General features: G+C 35.2%; 3 protein-coding genes and 1 non-coding gene across 6 annotated transcripts; 1 reads left to right on the top strand and 3 right to left on the bottom strand.

The window, feature by feature from the left end:
- The first annotated feature begins 4,017 nt into the window (after positions 1–4,017).
- LOC105178707 (cyclin-B2-3) lies at positions 4,018–7,229 on the top strand. The gene is made up of 12 exons (XM_011102239.3): positions 4,018–4,310; positions 4,511–4,588; positions 4,742–4,877; positions 4,984–5,040; positions 5,236–5,284; positions 5,393–5,545; positions 5,620–5,751; positions 5,913–6,002; positions 6,104–6,325; positions 6,409–6,507; positions 6,604–6,782; positions 6,866–7,229. Exons 2-12 carry the CDS (start codon positions 4,537–4,539, stop codon positions 7,008–7,010), a joined length of 1,314 nt encoding a protein of 437 aa, XP_011100541.1. The 5' UTR covers positions 4,018–4,310; positions 4,511–4,536; the 3' UTR covers positions 7,011–7,229.
- Positions 7,230–7,631: 402 nt separating this feature from the next.
- TRNAE-CUC (transfer RNA glutamic acid (anticodon CUC)) lies at positions 7,632–7,704 on the bottom strand. Its single transcript has one exon. It is a non-coding gene; the product is annotated as a tRNA-Glu (tRNA).
- A 194-nt stretch (positions 7,705–7,898) lies between these two features.
- On the bottom strand, positions 7,899–15,590 carry LOC105178693 (1,4-alpha-glucan-branching enzyme). Of its 3 annotated transcripts, XM_011102224.3 has the most exons (14): positions 15,432–15,590; positions 14,316–14,432; positions 13,742–13,949; positions 13,427–13,496; positions 12,998–13,267; positions 11,790–12,696; positions 11,351–11,467; positions 11,191–11,253; positions 10,917–11,024; positions 10,368–10,469; positions 10,065–10,132; positions 9,847–9,928; positions 9,279–9,395; positions 7,899–8,299 (listed from the first exon to the last, which is right to left on the bottom strand). In XM_011102224.3, exons 1-14 carry the CDS (start codon positions 15,507–15,509, stop codon positions 8,111–8,113), a joined length of 2,496 nt encoding a protein of 831 aa, XP_011100526.1. In that variant the 5' UTR covers positions 15,510–15,590; the 3' UTR covers positions 7,899–8,110. The 3 variants fall into 3 exon arrangements, with proteins under 3 accessions (XP_011100526.1, XP_011100531.1, XP_088733537.1); XM_011102229.3 differs by lacking the exon at positions 14,316–14,432 and having other exon boundaries at positions 15,432–15,588; XM_088877411.1 differs by lacking the exons at positions 14,316–14,432; positions 15,432–15,590 and adding an exon at positions 14,057–14,278.
- Positions 15,591–20,417: 4,827 nt separating this feature from the next.
- On the bottom strand, positions 20,418–21,969 carry LOC105178720 (uncharacterized). The gene is made up of 2 exons (XM_011102254.3): positions 21,637–21,969; positions 20,418–21,219 (listed from the first exon to the last, which is right to left on the bottom strand). The coding sequence occupies exons 1-2, from the start codon at positions 21,755–21,757 to the stop codon at positions 20,699–20,701; spliced, it is 642 nt and encodes a 213-aa protein (XP_011100556.2). The 5' UTR covers positions 21,758–21,969; the 3' UTR covers positions 20,418–20,698.
- Positions 21,970–22,370: the final 401 nt, after the last annotated feature.

Below are 22,370 nucleotides of genomic sequence, written 5' to 3'. Positions count from 1 at the left end.
AGTCATTTCTCCCCAGATTCAAGATATAGCCATCATATGCATGCGACTGTCATGATTTCTCAAGTCCAAAGACTAATCATGTATTATTGGAGTCGGAAATTCAAGTCATACCGACCAAGCCTCTAGGGATTTCATATGATGATTCCCGCTAGTCAGTTCAATCAGTTAATAACTTTGTCAATTAATCCACTAAAATTGCATAGACATCACATGTCTATCGCCGATGAAACATGACACTCATCCAATGAATGCAATACTTAGTGCAAGTCTCTATAGGACTCTTGATGCCCAGTCTCGAAATCTTCGACTTGGAATGTTTCAGACCAACCCTCAAAAGTTAGTTAGGTAGTTGCCATCCAATGCGCAACCCAACTAAATGGGTTAGTCAATTGGTTTGTGGGCATTTTTTGTGACGTTAAAACACAACAAACACATAGTGCCACAGATGAATGCTTACTACATTCATCAAACTAATATCACATTCATAAGGATTGCTAAATGGTTTCCAAAACCTCCAATTCAATTGATTTTCTGGTCACCTATTCTAATAATTTTGTTCTATTTCTTTTTACAACACAAAAGCAATATCAACATTTTCATGATATGTTAAGACGATTTAACAAAACTGCCCCTGTAGCACCCCTATGACGCTACATTTAATCACTGTTAATTATCATACTCTTTCCTTAATTACAATCCCTCTTATAAAATATTCTCATTTATCGTTATAATAAATAAACACCTTATGGGATAATAGGCATTATCAAAATACAAACCCGACAAAACACTGGTATATCCAATAATCTCATAGCCAGAACTCCTGACTTCAGATGTCAGGGCCCACCTATTCACAATAATGGCACGTCTCAAAATCTAATATGACCAGTCAGTGTAACCTATCTCCTGAAAAGTACGTGGCAAGGAGTGAGTTGCCTACTCAGTAAGTGGAGTCAATCAATCCATATATATATATATATATATAATCATACGTCGCAAGTCAAACATAATACAATCATATCAACCAACCAATATTCGTCGAATAATACCAGCAGATATAAGAAATAACATATGCTCATACTAATATATCAGCCTCCGACATAATAGTGACAGTTTCGTTTATTTCCTTAGGGCCCTACTTAAGTGCATCACTCAAAGGCCTTGCCGGCTATCGTCATTATCTCAATCACAATATTTTTTTTTCTTTTTTTTTTTTTTTGATATCACACAACACATATGATATGTCACATCATCTCCATTGATCAATGATAGCACACAACTTGTTCTTAATCATATTATCATAAACCATTGCAGTATGCCCCCTTCCAGTTAGGCAAGCCATCTTTTATTCCAATTCACAACAACATCATTAACTTCATCATTCAATTCTATTTGATAATTCTCATCATTAACTTTCCCATTCGGTTTCACTCACCAATCAATTATACAACCACATAATTATTTATCTCACGTCCGTACAATACAACCACATATAAACATAATAACAATTTCATCAATATCAAAGTAACCCAACAAATAGTCCACAATCAAACATATAAACAATCAATATACTATATCCAAATATATAAATATAAATCCTTTTCAAAATACCCATTACATCCTACCTAATTTCTTAATTAATATAATTTACTCCCAAATTTTATAATAAGTTCCAATTTACTCTATTCAAATTTTAATATATTCTAATATCAACCTATAATTTATTATAATAAAATTTAAATTTTCTTAATAGTTATCAATTAATTTCTCAATCATGTATAAAATCTTACGGACGTCACATCCCTCCACAAAACTCTACCAACACTAAGCTATATTTAGATTGAAAACATGGCAGCAATATGTTTTTTACAGCACAAACAACATCGACAGCCGTAATAAATACAATCAGCCACATGAATTTAATGAAAATTCTGATTATCTAACAGCAAGAACTCTTTTCAAATTTACTTATAATTATGCCATTAGCCATTCTGCCATACTCGTATTACATATATTAAACAAATTGTGGGGGTGCCCTTTTGCAAATAAACAAATTTAATGAACTCAAAATTTAAATTCTAACAACATGTGTGGGGGTTGTGGTCCTGTACTAAATTGATTATTATACTACACTATATATGAATGATAAAGGGAAGAATTTTGCAAGGGCATCTTGAGGTTGAGGGGCAGTGTGCCTCTGCACAAATTCCTGTTTCTCTTGTCCTCTACTGTCATTATAGAAGACCAAAACTCTCTTTTTCAGAGGCCTGTTTATTATTACAACATTGTGTTTCTATACTAAAAAACTTACTTGTCCTTTTTTGGAGTTATTACAACATTATATGTTCTTTGACCATGTTTGAATACTATGTATGAACTCAAATATATTATTAGTAGTAAATTATTCCTTTATCCATTTTTATATGCATATGCTTGTGTATACGGGCAGTAATGGGCTCTTTTTTTCTTTTCGCATCTTCGCTGATTTTATTAAGAAGTGGCAGAATCACGAGTATGCTATCTTTTTCTTGATACGACGTACAATAATAGCTTCTCCAATAGCAATGGTATGCAGATGTGGCTGTCTAAAATACAAATTTGTTATAATAACGATACGTGGACTTAATAACTCAACATAAATCAGCTGATATAACACAACATGTGACTGTCTACTAGAGTTTAAGGGCGAAATTTAAATTTTTCGACCAACATGTATGATACTGCTATCTGAAAACCAGCCAAAAAAAAGAGTCTTACAAATTAAAAAATTGTTTGATTTGCATGTACGTATATTAAAAGGATTAAATTTATGTTATATTAAGTATTTTGTGAATTTGATATACTTAAAAGTTGAAGTACGTGTCAATTATATAACGGTTCGATCTGTTGTGCATTTATAAAAGTGATCACATAGGTTTATTGACTAAATCAAGAAAAGTAAAAAGAGAAAAGAGAAGAAAGTAGAGGCAAATGTGTGTACGCTCCATGCAATATTTCAAAATCAAATCATCATTTTAGCTTTTAATAAGATGACAACTTTTTTATGTAGTTTTTACTTTTGTATACAATTTGTGGGGTTTTTTGCTACTACACTATAAAGGTTGTATAGAAATTTATCAAATGCAAAAAAAGTGAATTTTCAAAGAAATTATAAATTTATCATAAATTTGGATTTTTTAAAAAAAAGAAATTATATGTATATGCAATGCAAAATCTTGTCAAAATATTTGCATAATCACATGAATTATGGCCCTATGAGTTGGAACCATCCCACACATTCTTGCACAAAATACCCATAATTGGAAATGTTTCAAGAAATTAGGGAATTATGTTATACCTTTTATGTTATATAAGGAAAGATAATAAATTTTGGTTGCTAGATGAAAATACATTCTTGCTTTTAGCATTTTTCTCCCTATTATATAATATTTTTATTTATAATTTAAAATACGACAGACAACACTTCTGTTATTTATTAAAAATAATTTCCGAATTACAGTAAGTTAACAAACATGGCGCCATGTACGATGTTATGATGAACCGCATATATACGGCCTAAACAAAATTTTTTAAATTGCGTTGTAATTAACGAAGATAATTATCATCGTTTACGGACTTTTAGATTATGAAAATAACAAAAGAAAAATAAAAGCCTAGAGGGTATTAATTGTTGTTTATTTTGTTCTGATTTGGTATTAAATCAAATAGAGGGCATTGATTATTATCTAATTATTTAGTATTAGGAAGAGAAAATGAAGAATTAATTGAAAACCTGACAATTAATAACAAAGAATACTTATAAATAAATAAATTTAATGAGATTTTGTTTTACTATTTTTTTTTTTTTTTTTTGAAAAGGAGCACATGGGGTGGGGAGGGGTGGGTAGCACAACAGCAAAAGCAAAGATGATAATATAACCGTTGGCCCAAACAAGGAACAAGCGCGACCTTTCATCCAACGGCCGTAATTTACTAGCCGTTGTTTTCAAATATATGAAAAGAGAAATAAAAAAAAAGAAGTATGGTGCAGACATATATCCGCTGTTTACGTTCTCCCCATATCTCCCCCATTGACCCTTCTGGAATTCAATCGAACAACACTCAAGAAACACACAGAGCAGATTTGACGCACAACACACACTGAGGGAGAGAAAGAAGGGGACTTTTTTCATCTGTGAATACTCCATTGATTGATTTGATGATGGGGTTTTCTTTATAGTCTCTCTCTTTCTGTCTTTCTTTCTTTTGGGATCCTGTTGAAGAGTGCAAGACTGGATTAATAGAGATTTTCGTGGATTTTTCTTGATTTGGAGGTTGCCCCTTTTTCATTTTTTATTCTTCATATGTTCTTTGTTCTTCATTATGATTTTATGATCTGGGGTTCTGTTGTTCATCAGCCTTGAATCTTGATTGTGTGAATCTTATTTAAAACTTTCCCTTTCCCCCCAATAAGTTTATCTTGTGGTTTTTGATTTCTTTTTATGGGCTTATGATTAAATCCTTTCTCTTCCAGCAGCTGTGTTTGTAAAGATAATCAAGATGGGATCAGATGAGAATTTTCCAGGTGTGATCAGGCCTTCAAACATTCAAGGTAGTTTGAAATTTCAAATTTATAGCTAAAAGATCAGTCCTTGTTTGATTCTTGTTTGGGGTCCTTTTTTCTCAGGTTTTCAAAGTGTTTGAATCTTTAATTGTTATGCCATAGAACCTAAGTATGAAAACAATCATTAATGTGTATTGGTAGGTGGATTGATGCCTGGAGGTGGAAAATTTACAGCAGGAGTTGCTAATAATAGGAGGGCTTTGAGTACTATCAACAGGAATATTGTAGGAGCTCCACCCTACCCTTGTGCTGTTCATAAAAGAGGGGTCTTGACAGAGTATGAAAATTTTATTAACCCTAACATTTCATAATTATTCAGCAAATCTTGTTCATGTCAACAACAACTTTTCAGTCCCATGTTGATTGATTTAAATCTTGACCAGGAAAAACGCTGCTGCTAACAAGAATCCCGTTATTCCGGTTCATCGCCCTGTCACTAGGTTTGTTGATTGTTCATCCATATGTTCTTGCAGTATTTTTGCTCCTAAACCTTTATCCCATGTTCCTTTATGAGAAATCTTAAGAGTTTATGGATAATTTGAAAATATGGACTTGATTTGATCAAACAATTTCTGCAAGAACAGGTTTTGGACTTCATAAAAAATGTTATGTTTACACTCTTGATGCTTATTCAGGAAATTTGCTGCACAATTGGCTGGAAAAGGGCAGCAGCCATCAATTGAGGTACATGATTCTTGCAAGAATAAGAAAAAAGAACAGTCTTTTTTTATGCATCAGATTTGTGTTGGGATTTTGTTGTGCCTAAGATCATTGAATTATGTGTTATTCCAGGAAGTCAGGCCATCAGCTCAACCAGTATTGAGTACAAATGAGAACCCCGACTGCATTATTATCTTTGCAGATGACTACAAGAAAGCGGATGACCATGACGTGCCGATGTTTGTGCAACATACAGAAGCTATGCTTGAAGAAATTGATAAAATGGTATCCATTTCTGCTTATCTTGGTGTCGACAAATATATCGAATGCAATTCTTTATTTTGTGAACTGATTTGTAGGATGCAGAAATGGAAATGGAAGACATCGACCACGATGAGCCAGTATTGGACATAGACAGTTGTGATAAGAAAAATCCACTTGCAGTTACTGAGTACATAGATGATATATATACTTATTACAAGAAAACTGAGGTGAAATTCTCTCTCTTTAATAGCTTGAGAACTTTTTAGATTTCGGGTTTTCTTCCCATTTAATTACATTCTCAATGCGTAAAGCTTTTACTCGGATTGTTGCCTAACGTGATAAATCCATTCTATCCATCTTCTTGACCATGTAAATTTGATTGTAACAGAGCTTGAGCTGTGTCCCACCAAACTATATGGCACAGCAATTTGACATTAATGAAAGAATGAGAGGTATTCTTATTGACTGGCTGATTGAGGTAAAAACTGAATCTTGCATACGAGCGTGCTACTTCTTGTGCAATATTTAAGCAAAGAATTATGTGGATCTCATTGATGTTGTTAAATGTTGTATGTGTAGGTGCATTACAAGTTCGAACTGATGGATGAGACATTATATTTAACTGTCAATCTCATAGATCGATTTTTAGCAGTCCAATCAGTTGTGAGAAAGAAATTACAGCTAGTCGGGGTGACAGCTATGCTTCTTGCGTGCAAGTATGAAGAAGTTTCTGTTCCCGTTGTTGAGGACCTTATATTGATCTCTGACAGAGCTTACAGCAGAAAAGAAGTGCTCGACATGGTAGTTTATCGCTCGATAATCTATAAATGAATGTAACAGTAGATTCTGTCCAGAGATTTAACTCTTTTTTTCTTGTCTTGTAGGAGAAACTGATGGTCAACACCTTACAATTCAATCTTTCCCTGCCAACTCCGTACGTGTTCATGAGGCGATTCTTGAAAGCTGCTCAATCCGACAAAAGGGTTCGTAGAAACTTAGTTTCATGTGACTGAATACACAACTTATGATGCTCAGGTACTTTACTCACTAGGAAACTTCTCTCTGTAAACCTTGACCAGCTGGAGCTGTTGTCCTACTTCATAATCGAACTCTGCCTCATTGAGTATGGGATGCTCCGGTTCCCACCTTCCTTGTTAGCAGCCGCTGCAATCTTTACAGCTCAATGTACTATCAGCGGATGTAAGCAGTGGAGCAAGACGTGCGAGAGACACACAAATTACACTCAAGACGAGCTCATGTGAGTGACTTTTTCTACCGTATATCTCAAGAAAAATTTGAAGGAAACATGCAATAAATTTGTATGGATGAATTGTTCTGCAGGGAATGTGCAAAAATCATGGCAAGTTTTCATCAGAAGGCAGGAAGCGGGAAGCTCACCGGTGTGCACAAGAAGTACAGTACTTCCAAATACGGCTATGCTGCTAAGGAGAAACCGGCTGTTTTCCTTATCGATGCTTTGATCTAACAAACTGCATTCGGGGTTGGGGGGGGCTGGATGATTATTGAGCAACACAAGTTGCCCCTTGGGGGGTTTACTCAGACTCGTTCTCGAGATTTCTTAGTGTTTTTCTTTTTTTTTTTTCTTTTCCTGATGAATATATGTAATTTTCTTCAAGAAAGTTTCAGTTTTTTTTCTTGTTCGATAAAGGTGTATGTATGTCTTGTGCTAGATTTTTGGTGTGCCTATCTCTCTCCCTTCTGTGCAGATTTTCATATTGGACACATAAACAGCACATATATATATAATAAGGATTTGTAATTGGAAATCCTACATTTCCTCCTACACACAAATTTCTTCATATTTCTCCATTGATGCGAGAGAGAGAGAGAGAGAGAGAGGGGGACTCGCACTTCCTATCGACTAACATTCTCATCATCATAATATATCATAATGTAAGTTGAGTGAGCAGTTTCAATAACATTTGCACTTATAATTTTATAGTGTTGGACTTATGGAAAAGAACACACCCTCACCCAACCTCTATACTAATAATAATAAATGTCTTGTGCTCCAAAAAAGGATTATTTAAAAATAGAAAACCCAATAGAGTTGACGTCCAAAAATCATAAAAATAAATATATATATTTCCGTTGCCGGGACTCGAACCCGGGTCTCTCGGGTGAGAGCCGAGTATCCTAACCATCTAGACTACAACGGAGTTGTTTCATGATTCTCTAAGATGCAAACAACTTTAAACACAAAACATCCAGTATTTCCTTTTCAGAGGATTTTATGTTAAATTTTTATTAGTTCAGTCGTTGGATTTCATCATCTGGAATTCCCAAAGAAGCCTTCCATATGCAGATAGTCAGTCATTGTCATTACTAGTTTGCACATAAAATAACAGTAAGGTGAAACACAAAAACGTATAAATCTTGATATTAATTGATTATACCATACTACTTAAATTCAAGGTGACACTATTTCAAGTTAATTACAACAATCATCCGAACGGTCCAGTGATTAAAAGGAGGCTGTGGAGCATTATATACACCAGCGCAGTAGGAATAGCAACTGCTATTTGATGACAAGTTGGGATGAAATTCTCACGATGCAGAATATGATCACTCATCTGGCTCATCGTCGTTGTCGTCCTCCACAACTCCAATTTCTGGTACTAACATCTGAATTGGCTCATCCGCATCTGCAGAACGAGATTCTTCATGAGAACTACTGTTATTCTGTTGAGCTTCTTTCACTGCACCTGCCTCGTTTTTGCTCTCTTGTGAGTCCTCTTCGACTCGATAATAGACCTTCATAAAGAAGTAAAACATGTTAGGGATAACATTTAGTGAAAGAAAATGCAAGAACAAAGGGGTAAGCAATAAAAGAAATGCAATATCTCGAGGTTGTTCGGTTATCAAGGAAAACAATGAGGAAAGGAGCATGGAGGAGATAAATGTGTTGGAGAAGGAGAGAACCCAAATAGGCTTTTCTCTAATTTTTCTCGTCTTTTTTATGATGAAAATGACTTCCCTAGTTATATACTATATTTTCTATCAAATTTTCATTTTCTTAGTATCTTCCTTAGCAACCTAACAATCGAATTTGTTTTCACCCCATTTTCTTTTCTTTTCCTCGCCAAAATACTTAAAAAATAGGGCGTAAGGGACTCATCATCCACAGGAAGTGAGTTATACAAGATTTCAAGTTCGATTGTCATAGTTGGAATAGGAGAGAGGTTATTTCCCTAGACTACTGATACAACGTTCTAATGTGTCAGCAAACTTGAACTTCAAATTTGAGTTTTAACTGAGAATATGGCAAGCACAGAGAGAGTAGATGAAGTTCATAATCATCAACATGTCTATCAGTTTTATTACCATGAATGCTTTCAGCCATAAGCAAAACATGATACTGATGTTTTATCTTCACCCCAATCAACTAAGGTACCACCGGTTTTGAGTATTACTAATTCCATATTCTGTGTTGTAAAGTTGTGAAAGAGCATATAAATGTGTGCTTCAGCACTCATTCTGAAAGCAATCACACATATATCAGACAAATGAAACCTTTACAGTTGAAGAGAAACATCACCAGTTCGTGGTGAAGGATGTGAAATTATAAAACTGGAACTATGTCAACTGTATACTGGGATCAATAAATTATGTGTGCTGACCCGAAACACTTCAGACTGTGTATTCTGGCAATTTTCTCATAAACGACCATAGATGACTAAAGGTATCATAAGGCATGAGACTATGTAAAAAGGGGCCAAAGTTTAAAGCATACCACACATGTACGGAGAGGAGAAAGCACTTTGAAGGAGTTGGGACGGTTATTAAAATTGGTTTCAGGAACACCAGGTACTCCTTCGGGGGTTGTGAAATGGTCCACATCATGGCCCACCTGTCAAGAAATTCGTTGGTGTCATTAAAATATGGCAAATCAAAGAGATATTTTTGCAGAAAAGTTAATCTAATGTCACCAAGCCAATAAGCTCTAAAGTAGACCATCAACTGGAATGGGGAAGACAGGAAATTGTTAGCTCACCTAGGACCAATCAATCAGCCTTGAACCTGTATAGCTTAAGTAAGGTCATACTTTTCTAATGCCTAGGCACATTTAGATGTGTTTGGAAAAAGTAAAAGCAGGGTTCAGGAAGAAAGAAAACTTAGATACATTTTGGCATCTTTTCAATTATGAAAACTCCATAGAGTTAGATAAAATGAGAGCTTTTCTACTTCTTCTATAAGTCCCCTCACCAATCAAGTCTTAGAAACATAAAAGCTTCTTGTTCACCAGGGTAAAGCCTGTACGAAGGAGGGGGTTCATTTGATTAAAGCAAAAGGGTCCTTACTCTTCCATGTCCACCAAATTCCCAAGCATCACTGTCCAAAGCAACTCTATATTTTCCTGGCAAGTCACATCCAACTTTATACCTGTACATGAGGTAGTGATAAATTTATTAAGAAAAACTTAACTCACAATAAAAACTCAAGCTATACTTTTCAGCAAAATTCACACATAAATCTTAAAAAGGCACGAAACAACTTAATTGCTTCATGAGAAATGTACCCTTCATATGTATTTTCTGAATGGAAGTTAAACACAAATACTAAATCTCCACGCTCGAAAACAATGACCTGCAATAAACATCAACCCAAGCTTAACATTAACTTGGTGATTACTATTTCAAAAATCACATGACCGCACAAGTCATCTTAGAGAAAATTGATTATATGTATCAGATAGAAATATTAATATAACGAGGGACCGGAACATCAAAATCATGTGCATCACATTATAGAAGGCCTTTCTACGCCGGAAGTTTAAGTAACAGGCAAAAGCTCTGATATTCTCTCTAAAAGATACTTTTACCTTGTTATCTTCATCCATACAGCTCACAACCTGTTTTGCTGATGCAAGGAACTCAAATTTTTCATCAAGCAAATTCATGGCTTTGTTGAAAGCATTCAGAAACTGCATTTACAATCACAAGTGAGATAATGTTGGATTGAAATGCATACTTGGAACAGATAAGTAAAATTTAATTTCAGAGAGAAACATATATTGTACAATGTCAAAAATGTGTGTCAAAGCTACAGAGGGATAGAGGTTTTCTTTTTTCTTTTCTCTTGTGTACAAGGTATTGTTTGTGATTCATGATAGATGGTGTCAACTAAATAAAGGTTGCGGAACATAGCCAACATAATGTGCAGGAAAAGATTAAATTCTTCCATAGATAACATTTCAATTTATTGCACAATTTCAGAAGTTGGAAAATCAAATCAAATGCAGGTATTGAATTAATCAGAGTTAATTGCAGCAATAAATTGCTCAGGATAGTTTAAGCAAGATTTTCTCTAGAAATTAAACTTCGGGTGGCAGAAACTGTATCTGACACATTTAATATCACTGAAGACGAACCTTGAATCTTAAATGATCTGTATCTACGAGGTCCCACTGGCGTCTGCACTTATCATAACTCCAACCATTTCCTTGCCTAGGGAAGTCAATCCAGTCTGGATGGCCAAACTACAAGAAATGTTTATATCAAAATTCAGTTCCGTTAGAAGAGTGGAAAAGAAGTACCTTTAACTGTTAAAGTTAGAAAGTAAATCTCAGCAGAAGCTCCAAATTCAAGCAATTTATTCCCATTACTATGCATCTTCTACAAGTCTCAGTTTTAGGGTCTGCTTACCTCATTTCCCATGAAATTAAGGTAGCCCTCTCCTCCCAATGCCATTGTCAAGAAATGAATCATCTGCGGAAAAGATTTAGCAATTTTAGCATGTAATCAGGAAGACCGAGCAAAGGCCATGATCTATAATATATAATGAACACAAAAGGTTTTAAAATACCTTGTGAAGTGCTATTCCTCGCTCAATTACTGGAGAAGCCTCGGTCAAACAGGACATACCAGAATACATTTCTTTATCCATCAGCAAAAAAGCAATTGTTTTGTCACCCACGATAGCCTACTCATTACAAGATCGGAGAAAAATATAAGGAATAGTAATAGCTGGAAGAGATAAAAATTTGATATTAAAGATTTGACACATCTCCTCTAGATGAGAATGGTGACATTATTCAGTGCCTTACATTTTCGAGAAATTAAATTAAGCAAAGAGAGATAATTAAGAAAACTCTGAGCATATCTAGCATGGTTATTAAAAATTTAAAAAGTGGTAGACCTATATAAGATGAGGTAAATTAAAAGGGTTTAAAGATTTTTGTTAAGCAATTGTCATAATGAAGTATAAGTAGAGAGCAGGCATGGTGAGTTGATGTTTATAATACCTGATCATGGCTCTCAGCATAAGCTACACACTTTTCAGTGTATCGTCTATTTGTCAAACTCCAAGTTATTTCATTCATTGACCATTCTTCATCCTTCTTGTTCTTCAAGTAGTCAATCCACTTGTCAGGAATGGCCATGGCCAGCCGGTAGTCAAAACCAATCCCACCCTCTGGAACAGGTCGGCCAAGTCCAGGCATGCCAGAAACATCTTCAGCAATCACAGTAGCATCAGGTAAGATACTGTGTATTAGATTGTTGGCCAACATCAAATAAACCACAGCATCAACATCTGTGGCCTCACTGAAGTACTCGTTATAGTTCCCAGTGAATGCCATGTTTATTCCATGATGATGATACAACATTGAGGTTACACCATCAAATCGAAATCCATCAAACTTAAACTCATCTAGCCACCACCTCAGATTGGATAGAAGGAATCGAAGAACTTCCCAATTTGCATAGTTGAATATTCTGCTATCCCACAGTTTATGATAGCCTCGATCCCCAGTGTGAAAGTAAGAATCTTGAGAGCTTTGCCCAACATCGAAACCATTAAGTCCATCAGTGATGTTGTTACTTGCATGGCTGTGAACAACATCCATCAATACTTGAAGACCTAAGCTATGTGCCTTGTCAATCAAATATTTAAGGTCTTCCGGCGTCCCAGATCGACTGCTCACTGCAAAAAAGTTTGTCACATGATATCCAAATGATCCATAGTAGGAATGCTCCATCACAGCCATCAGCTGGACTGTATTGTAATTGTTTGCTCGAACGCGAGGCAAAACATCATCTGCAAATTCCCTGTATGTATTGACACGGGGTTCTAAACTGCTCATTCCAACATGGGCTTCATATATTCGCGGTGCCTTAGGTTTTGGAGGACGAGGGTGTTTGAACTGGTACCTGCAAGGCTATTGAATGAGAGATTGTTTAATGATGTCTAATTATGTTTATAGGACATGATTAAATTAATACAACATTTTCCCCCATTCAAGTTTTCCTACTTACTCGGAAACTTCTTTGCATGAGATGATAAAAACACTTTTTTCCCAAGGAAAGTTTTATGGACCATGTGGAAGGACCTATGAGTTAAATAACTGAAAAAGCTAAAGCCGGATATGTTTGATTTGAATCTTTCTATTCTGATGGCTTTCGAAACATCTTTCTGGTTTCAATGTTTATACTTTAGTGGCTGTTGAAATACCTTTCTGAAGGTGGTGGGTCCCAGTACACGCCATCATAAGGTGCAGCGAATCTTGTAGGATCCTGAGTTGCATACTTTATCCAGGCAGGGATGCGGTCAACCCAGACTCCGTTGCTATGTTTAAATCTGAACTTGACTCTTGAATTATGCGGAATGGCTGGATTCCCATTGATATCAGGAATTCTGATACTCCATACACCAAATTGATTTTTCTGCATCTTGTGTCCACAACCATTCCACCCATTAAAATCACCAATAACTTCAGCTTCCCTGAGTTAGAAACAAGTTAAATGTTAGGCAACCACCTGACATGAGACAATAAGCCACAAAAGTTGAGAAAATGCATTTCGTAGCATAAGGTAAAAGTGAAAGAATTAGAAAATATAAACATAAACTGAACTCTTATATCCATGAGCTCAATAGACTCACTGTGCAGCTGGGACCCATTCACGGTATACAATGCCACCTTCTTCCCGATTAAATCCAAATTTCAGATAACCTGAATGCAAAGGTAAGAATTGAACATAAAGTCATCTTAAACAGTGAAAAATCTAGCTTCTAAGATCCTTTGGTGTCATAAAGTTGTTGTTGGTTTAACAGAAGAATTAAATAATCCAGCAGCCTCATAGAATAACTTAACTGGCAGAAACAGTGACAATGAGAGAGAATCTGAATTTTTTAACTGCACTTTAAAATTCAGAACACAAAGATGACAGCACCTTGCCATTTTTGTTTCATCATTACCTTGTGCAAATTCCTCAAGGCTTGTCTCATTTTCTTCAATGAGCTTTTTTTGATCTACGTATCTCTTTATTCTGTATCTGAAATGATCTTTATAAGCCTCCAAGCCTGGATCTAAGCTAAAGAGGCCAATGTTTTCAACGTCTTCCTCCATATTTGCTATTGTAGAATGTTCATTGGTCAAAACCGCTGAGACAGATGGACTGCACACCTGGTGGAATATGCACAAAGGTTTCTGTTTCATTCTCAAGATATAGCGAAACAAACTTCAGGGGCAAAGAAGGACTCTGTTGTATCTGTATATTTAACTAGGCGTACCATCCTAAATAAGAGCACCGTTTTCAATAAATTCATGCCTGAAAAGTGTCTTAAGACTTGTTTCTATCCTTTCCATGGCTTGATTGAGGATAGTCAATTAATCAGAAAGAAACAAGGAAAGATCAGTAAGAGATAAATCCTTTTTCAGCTTTTCGATGTACCTCACCAGCACACAAGGTTTTGGAGTCCAACTCCAAAATATATGTGGTTTTTGTAAACTTCAGCACTAGAAGTACAAAGATCAGATACCATAACATACCTTTTCTTGTGCTGTATTACTTAATGGTGAAATCACTCTTCTACTTGCTAGCAATTTTCGAGAGCTAACAACGAGTGCAGATTGTTGCTTTCTGATGCACCTACCACTAATTGAGGCCTGCCAAACAAATCTCAGAATACGTTTGAAGGACAAAACTTAAACTTTTATTATAAATATCACAATTTGCTTCCGGATATCTCAATGCAAAAAATAATTAGAAAAGAAAGAGGTTCTCTCTTGTTTGGAAACCACAAGCTTGAATACGTCTAGAGGAACATATTGAATTATATATTTGCAACGAGATTAGCATTAGCAAGTTGCAGAGAGAAAAAGGCACAACACAGAATTTTTCTCCCAACATTCCATATTACTTGTTGCCATTGAATATTTTCTGATATATTCTTTTGTTTTCATTTTCCTTTTGTTTTCTTTATACCTTTTTCACCTTAGACAGCACACCGCACCGTAGCTGCTTTGGATAGTAAGTTCGCACTACAAAATTCTAAAAGAACAAAAGCATATATAGTGAAGCATAATAAAGATGTACAAGTCAAAAAGTTTTACAGCATATACTTCATACTAAAAAAGAACTGATAACTGATGAGCTCCTTCAACTATGACATTGAAGCAGTTACACAGAAAAAAGATGTCCCCAACTATATATCACATGCAGCTCTGCAAAGAAGCTTATTTGTTGTTAATCATCATTCTTCAGCAAAAACTATCAACTTAATGTCACACAGAGTCTATCAGCGTCGAATCAAAGAGTAATTTGATAACTTTTAACATACTACGATTGCCTAATTTTAGAATATTACAACTGCAGATTAACTTTACCAACAGCAAACTATCTCAACAATCAATCCATGGTTTCAGCTTCATTGCAACTCATAGTTGTTCGCTTGACGAGCTCTCCTCTGGCATTTTCAGAAATTTTCCAGAAAACAGGAATTGTTTCATAAAATAGTTATAAACGAAAAAAAAAAAAAAGAAATCAACAGAAAACTCTGCAGATCACCAGTAACATTAAGGTCCAGGAAAAATTATATCAGATAAAAAAAAAAAAAGGAATAATTCAACAATCAAACGCAAATGAAATTCTAAAAAATGAATTACCGGTGAGGAGTCTTCGCTCAATATCAAAGATGAAGACCAAAGAGCAGGCGTAGAGAGAACACTGCACGAACTGTACATATTCTCAGTGTTCAGTTAACGAACAAACTGTAGAGAGAGGGATTGCTCGAACCGGCCAAGTCCTCACATGACATGGCATTTCCTCGACTTAAATTATACAAGGTGGGGTTGTGAAAATGCCAGAGAGATTACATTAGTTCCAGAGCAAAAATATCCTGTTTTACGTATTTACCCTTGTAAGTTGGCCTGGGACTATTTCTGGGTGAATTTTCACTTTACCCCTTCAACTACATGCATACCACACTTTGACCCTTTAAATTATGAAAATGTACATCTTGCCCCATTCACTTAGGGAAGTAAAGTTTGTATCACCCTTTTTGCTAGATATTTCGAAATTATTGAAACTTTAATTGTTGATTTTGAATTTAATAATATAAAGAAATTAAATTTAAATGAAACAAACTATGATTTATAGTAGAAAATTTTATGCATAATTTTAAAAAAAAATTTAATTTAATAAAATTAATTATTTCCTGTCTGTATACATAATTGTTAATTAATAGAAATCTTAAAGTTGGCGAGCTCGGACGAGTTTTCAGAAAGTAATCTTGAGTCCGCTATTGAAAAATTTGATTTATTTTTCATATTTGGGGAAATTCAACCCTTAGCTTGAGGATTTTCGAGATTTTTCTTAAAATAAGATTATTTATTAAATATTAAATATTGCTTGAGTATTTCAACTAAGTTCATTTTGTAATTGGTTTAATTTAAATTAATTGTCTAATATTATTAATATATACTAATATGAAGAAAAAAAATTCATCTATATTCACAAACGGCGGTAATTGACACCACCTGACTAGTTTTTAAATATAACAATTATATCTCTAATTAGATTAATTTCAATCTTATTGTTTCGATAATATCTTGAATTATTTTTTAATTTATTTCTTTTTTTTGTTGAAATGCAATTTATTAGTCTATATATTTTATTGTTATTTAGAATATATTTTAACACATGAAAAATTATTTATTATATGCACACAGAGACGGCATGCAACGACTTCTAGTTTAGAAAACATAAAGTTTCGATATCTTATCTTTCGTATTTTAAAAAGATGAGTCTAATTGAAAATAAAATTATTATTTTTTTCATCGGAGGAGACAAAGCGATATTGTTGTAGTTTTGAGGGGACAAAATATTAAATGTATAAAATTGAAGGGCATAAATGCAAAACATAATTTATCTTTAAGTGCTCATATGTAAATAGTGAAAACTTTATTGGGTAGCATTATCTCCCAACTAAAAGCGCAGATGACTGTCTGCGCTTTTGTTTGCTTCACGACTTGATTGATCGGAAGAGGAAGCAAAGCACATTTGTTGCAACTTACAATGGTCCAAAGCTCAAAAAGCATAAAATAAATTAATATTATCGTTTTATTTAATTAGATTTTCAAATTATTAAATAAAATAAACTATTAAATTATGAATACAATAATATATTTAAAAAGGTTTTGTTGCTAATTTCATAAGAAACGAACCACAAATATTTAAAATAATTTAATTGGCTTTTACTTTAAGATGATTGAATAATATTAAATAATAGAATAGGCAATAAGACTTTAAAGTTTATAAGTGTCAAAATCATCAAAATAATCAATATAGAAAGGTGGTGAAATGATGAAATAATTTGAATTTGTACTATAGTAAAGGGAGTGAAGCAAATGAAATAGGGTTAAATTCATTTTGATGCCTGTGATATATCAAAATAACAAAAATCTTCTTATGAAATTTTTAATATAAAAAATCATCCCTTTTTTGTGAATAAATAATCGCACCGCCCCCTAATTAATTTGAGCCTATTTTTTAAAAATAATGACTAAAATACCCCTTCTAGTCAACAGGTCAAAGTAGGCCTATTAGTATATAATTATTTTAATTTATAATATATATAAATTATAATTATTAAAATATATTTATAATATATATATATTTATAATTTATAAAAAAAAAATTCAAAATAATAATTATAACCCCCTCCCCCACCATCTTCTTCACCCACCCCTCTCGCCTCCAACCTCGCCCTTCCCTCCCCCCTCCCCTTCCCTCTGCCCACCACCCATCTGGGCGACGCCGGTCGTCGTCGCTGGATGGGCGACCATGTCGACCCTTCGCAGATATGGGCGACGGTCGTCGCCCAGAGGTGAGGAGGGCGCGAGCCACACCCTCCTCTTTAGCAGCAGCAGCGGCGTGCCCCTTTTTTTTAAAATATAATTAATTTTTGATTAATTTAATTAAAATAATATTTTTTATATAAATAATTAAATAATTATTATATAAAATAATATTTTATTATTAATAAATATATATAATATTATATATATTAAATGAGAGAGAAGGGCAAAAATATAAAAAAAAAAAAAGTACTTTCATAGCAAAATCACAGTCAAAGCACGTGTGCCAATTTTTGTATGGATGGAATTTTTTTAACTTTATTTTATATCATAGAGAGGTATTGACACTTTAATTTTCATAGGAATTTTTTTGAACATTTCTATTATTACAGGGGGGGTCTCTGAATTTTTCCCAAATGAAATATAATTGAGGTCCTATTCAAAGCTAAGTTTAATGTATACCTACGTAATATTATAACTAAATTTTTGCTACTTATGGTGATGAAATAATTAGTATTGATGTATCGTGCGATGTGATCAGTATCTTGTTGTTTGAGGTATTAGAATGAATAATTAGTATTTTCATTACTTTTTGTCAAGTCAAGACGAATTACAAATGCTTGCATTTAATGTCATTGGGATGATAAGAGTAAAAAGGGAAAGAAAAAAAAAATGTGAAACTTCAAGTTGTGAGAAGTGAAATGGGATGATAAGAGTAAAAAGGGAAAGAAAAAAAAATGTGAAACTTCAAGTTGTGAGAAGTGAAAAGATCGATTTCTTCAACAATGTATGCCTCTACAAATGAAGCCTCGATGTGTGCTTTCTTTTTTACCTTCATTTCAAGTCTCTTGATAAATCTATTCGAACGAATGTTTATTAGAAAATATATGACAATAGAACTATTTCAAAAAACTAGAAAAACTCGTGTATTTACCTTTAAAATGGATACATTCACTTGTACTGCGCGGGTCTTTCATGCATCTGCATCAGACGGATGACACATAGATCATTTTAAAGGTAAATACGCGGGCCTTTCATGCGCGGGCCTTTCATGCGTCTAATGGTTGGCATGCCACGTCATTTTCTCGGCTATCGCTTCTGAAGCATACAATCTCTGCGGGCGAGGAGTCAGCGGCAAGTACCTAAGAATGGCATACGGGGTCTTCTTGCGATTAGGATTTCGCTCTCTGGTCGGCTTGTAATTAGCTTCTTCATAAAACTTTCAGTAATCTAGATCAATGTCGTCCTTCCAATACAACATGTAACCATTTTGCACACATCAATTTCTTTACAGGTAAGCCCAAGTCTCTTCGTACTATAGTAATCGAGGGCATGGTCTGGTCATGGGGCAATATATTATTAGCCCACTAGGATATTCGATTATATGTCCGTTCAGATAAAGGGACCTCGACTTTGATATCGACCAACTCAGCAACGGATGCCAATTGAGATTAGTGTCTAAATAATACCATATTACACTAAGGTATACACACATACATACATACATGTATACGAATTTCATCTCTTCTGATCATTAACATAATAAAATAATAATTATTTTTTCAGTAATACACTGATGCGACGCCAATAGAACAACCCAAGAGGTGCTGCAAGCAGTATATCAGTATATCAGCAACAATGGCCTCAACGGTTGAGTCAGCTTCTCCGTCTGTCGAATTACTAGCTGATGCGTACTGCTCCTTTTATCTGTGTCATTGTCCGGTTGTTCCAACTTGTATATTGGTCTATTGTAGTAAGTGTCTAAATACCTCACTGTTGGGGTAAACCAGGGAAATGAAAGACGCAACTGGAGGACTATTTCTGTGATATTCAAGCGAGCAATCAATAATACATGAAATAATTGGAGAATAACAGCATGGCCGTGCTCTGGATGGTGAAGAACAAATGTTGCTGCCAAGTGAAGCAAAAAAACAAGTCATAATACAGCAGAAATTAGCCTGGAATTTTGTGAATCAATTCACCCCATGACATAACAAATATCCAGAACATCGTCAAAAAGTCTCTTCTCCTTAGAAGGATACCGGCTCCGGATAAGCTGCAAAACCAGCACGCATTAGAAACATTTCTTACTACATGTTCATAGTTCAACAGAAACCAAGCCATGCTATCAAACTGAAACAAATAAGAAGTTCCCTCCCTTGATATATTCATAGGAAACAGAAAATACCTCAGCTATATCATTTGGGAGGAGCCCAAAACAATGAGGAAAACTGCAAACTGTCAATCCACTTTCCATTGAAGTTGCCATGAACCTCTTTACATAAGGTGGAAAGCTGAAAGTATAGCTATGAATGCCCATATAAGCTTTGGACCTCAGAGATAATGCTGCAAGAGAACCCCCTTTGGATTCTAAGGTTCTTGCCAGAGGAAGAATTGTTCCCTGTGCCAACTCTTTATTCCAGCACAGGGATGCTACAATTTCGAAGCTTCAGAAGTTGTTTCCAACCCCATGATCCACCATTGAGCCTGGCCAACTAGGGTGATCTCCCTCTTAATCTAAGATGCATAATCCAGCTTACCCAGATGGAGGATCTGTTTCTCCTCAAAACATCCCAGAGATGTTTGGTCCTGAGTGCTTGATTCATAACCACTTAGATGGATAAGTGGAATTAAACATAATTGTACCAAAAAATTTCTACATTTTCACCACAAGACATAAATTATTAAACGAAGTGGGCTGTATGATAAAATTACCTATCGTGCATAATCTCATGACACAACCAAACAGGCGTCGATGACAACAAATGCACAAGAACAGAAGCAAGATGTGTGTGAAGTAATGTACATTACAACTTTCCCACTATTTGGTATGAGCAATTGCAATCATCATAGCTAATATTTTACAATGACCCAGTAATTCATAATCAAACGCAAGCCAGAATCATTACTGGAAAACACAATTAGAACGTGTATGATATGTATGTAGGCTATCATCCATAATAGCCTCAACCACACAAATACTGCTAACTTCATTGTTTTAGTTTCTAATACTCCCCAACACCAAAAACCTAAACAGCAAACCCTACACATTTCTCAGAAGAAATCACATATAATTACTTCTTCCTAATGCTTCTAACGCCAACTTTCCTCTCAGTGACCACACCAACAGACTTCTCCACGCTACTTATAGCTATAGGCATCACCGGCGGCTTCTGGTTCTCCTTCCTAGCCCCACTCCTCAATGAGTACCGCGGAGTCCGGGCCTCCCTCCTATCCGCCACAGGAGTGGCTGCAGCCACTGCAGCCTTCCTCCGGCCGTCCACCTTCATTGCTGACTCAACCCTAACTCCAAGATCATAGCCAGACTTCTTCTCCGTTTCGCCTTTCTTTCTCTTCAGCCTTTCGTTCCTTCTGGCTGAGTACTCATCATAGAATCTGCCTCTCTCGAATAAAGGGCTCCGCTGAGCGGCTGAAGCACCACCGTCCAAGGTGGTTTCGTCCTTGTTTCCGAGCTCTTGCTGCACCATCTTCGCCAGGGCTCTCAGTTCGCAGGATATGGTGTGGTATTCAGGCCGAAGCCCGGAGTTTTCCACATCCCAATTGCGGTTGGGCAACTGGGATTTTGTCAATGAGCCTGTTTTGGACATCAAATTCACGAGAAAAAATGTTTACAAGTTAGAATCAAGAACAGGTATGGCATACGGCCTGAATAAGCCCCGCCTGGATTTTCCACGTTAGGCAACTGGGATTCAGTTCAATGGACTTGGTTTCCACATCAAATTCAAGAGAAAAAATATTACAATCCAGAATCAAGAAAAGGCATTGTGAACGGGCGGAAGCCCGGAACATTAGGCCAAGAACAAATAACAAAATTGCATTAAATGTAAGTTTCTTCATTTTCCATGAATCTCGGAAAAATCAATAAACTTCAAGCCCATCAATTAAAACTCATAAATCTAATTACAAACACACACAAAAGAAGAAAAATCATAGAAACTTACTCATGTAAAGTTCTACATGTTTCTTCCATGAATCTTGGAGAAAGAAATACCTGGTGGAGTGTGGGTGGTGTTAGTGGCTGTTGGCTGAAGGGGTTTACGGCGGGGCCGGAGCCGAATTGGAGATCTTGCGAGAGGAGGTTTCCCATTTGATCTCAGCATCATTCTTGACATGAAGATTATAGTAAGAAAAAGCAACACAAGTAATCTCAGAGAGACGAAAGAACAAGAACTAGATTTAAACCCTTAAAGAGAAATCTTGATGAAGAAGACGAAGAGGAGAAAAATGGTGAGTTTGAATCAGTAAAGGGCGTTTGGATTTGATTCAATTTTTTAAAGTTGTTGAAACAGTTGGGAGTGAGTGTGCTTTTGTCTTTAGGGTTTTATTGTTTGAATTTTCAATGAAGTGGAGGAGGAGCGTCTCCAACGGTCGTATTCTTGATCCGACGACTGGAAATGATTTGTTTAAAAAAGGGAAAGTAAGCGGTGATGGTGATGATATTCCATCAAGTCTTGAGGCTGGTTTTATTATTATTTATTAGGAATAATTATGTTCACATCCCTTTATTTATTTATTGTCTTTTAACACAAATCATCCTCGTCTTTGAAAATTTACAAAAATTACCTCTAGCAGCCTTTAAAATAAAAAAAATGCCCCTATTGACTAGGTCAATCTTTAAAATTATTTTTCAAGGACAGCAACGCCCTTAAGGGTGTTCCTGTAATTATCAAAAGATAAAAGATGTGTCAAAATAATATTTATGAAGATCAGTAATATGACCCCATA

This window comes from Sesamum indicum, linkage group LG2 (assembly GCF_026168435.1).
Source record: "Sesamum indicum cultivar Baizhima isolate 11 linkage group LG2, ASM2616843v1, whole genome shotgun sequence".
NCBI lineage: Eukaryota > Viridiplantae > Streptophyta > Magnoliopsida > Lamiales > Pedaliaceae > Sesamum > Sesamum indicum.
The sequence above is the reverse complement of the archived record's forward strand: the minus strand, read 5'-3'. Positions and strand labels throughout refer to the sequence as shown.

What these genes read in the sequence shown, in the direction of transcription:
- LOC105178707 (XM_011102239.3), top strand. Translation starts at nt 4,537, where the DNA reads ATGGGATCAGATGAGAATTTTCCAGGTGTGATCAGGCCTTCAAACATT. An exon ending in AAAAGAGGGGTCTTGACAGA is followed by an intron (nt 4,878 to 4,983) that starts GTATGAAAATTT and finishes AATCTTGACCAG; the next exon opens with GAAAAACGCTGCTGCTAACA. An exon ending in GTTCATCGCCCTGTCACTAG is followed by an intron (nt 5,041 to 5,235) that starts GTTTGTTGATTG and finishes ATGCTTATTCAG; the next exon opens with GAAATTTGCTGCACAATTGG.
- LOC105178720 (XM_011102254.3), bottom strand. Translation starts at nt 21,757, where the DNA reads ATGTCAAGAATGATGCTGAGATCAAATGGGAAACCTCCTCTCGCAAGA. An exon ending in CACCACCCACACTCCACCAG is followed by an intron (nt 21,220 to 21,636) that starts GTATTTCTTTCT and finishes TGTCCAAAACAG; the next exon opens with GCTCATTGACAAAATCCCAG.
- LOC105178693 (XM_011102224.3), bottom strand. Translation starts at nt 15,509, where the DNA reads ATGTACAGTTCGTGCAGTGTTCTCTCTACGCCTGCTCTTTGGTCTTCA. An exon ending in TGAGCGAAGACTCCTCACCG is followed by an intron (nt 14,433 to 15,431) that starts GTAATTCATTTT and finishes TTTGTTTGGCAG; the next exon opens with GCCTCAATTAGTGGTAGGTG. An exon ending in CTCCTCTCCGTACATGTGTG is followed by an intron (nt 8,300 to 9,278) that starts GTATGCTTTAAA and finishes TTCTTTATGAAG; the next exon opens with GTCTATTATCGAGTCGAAGA.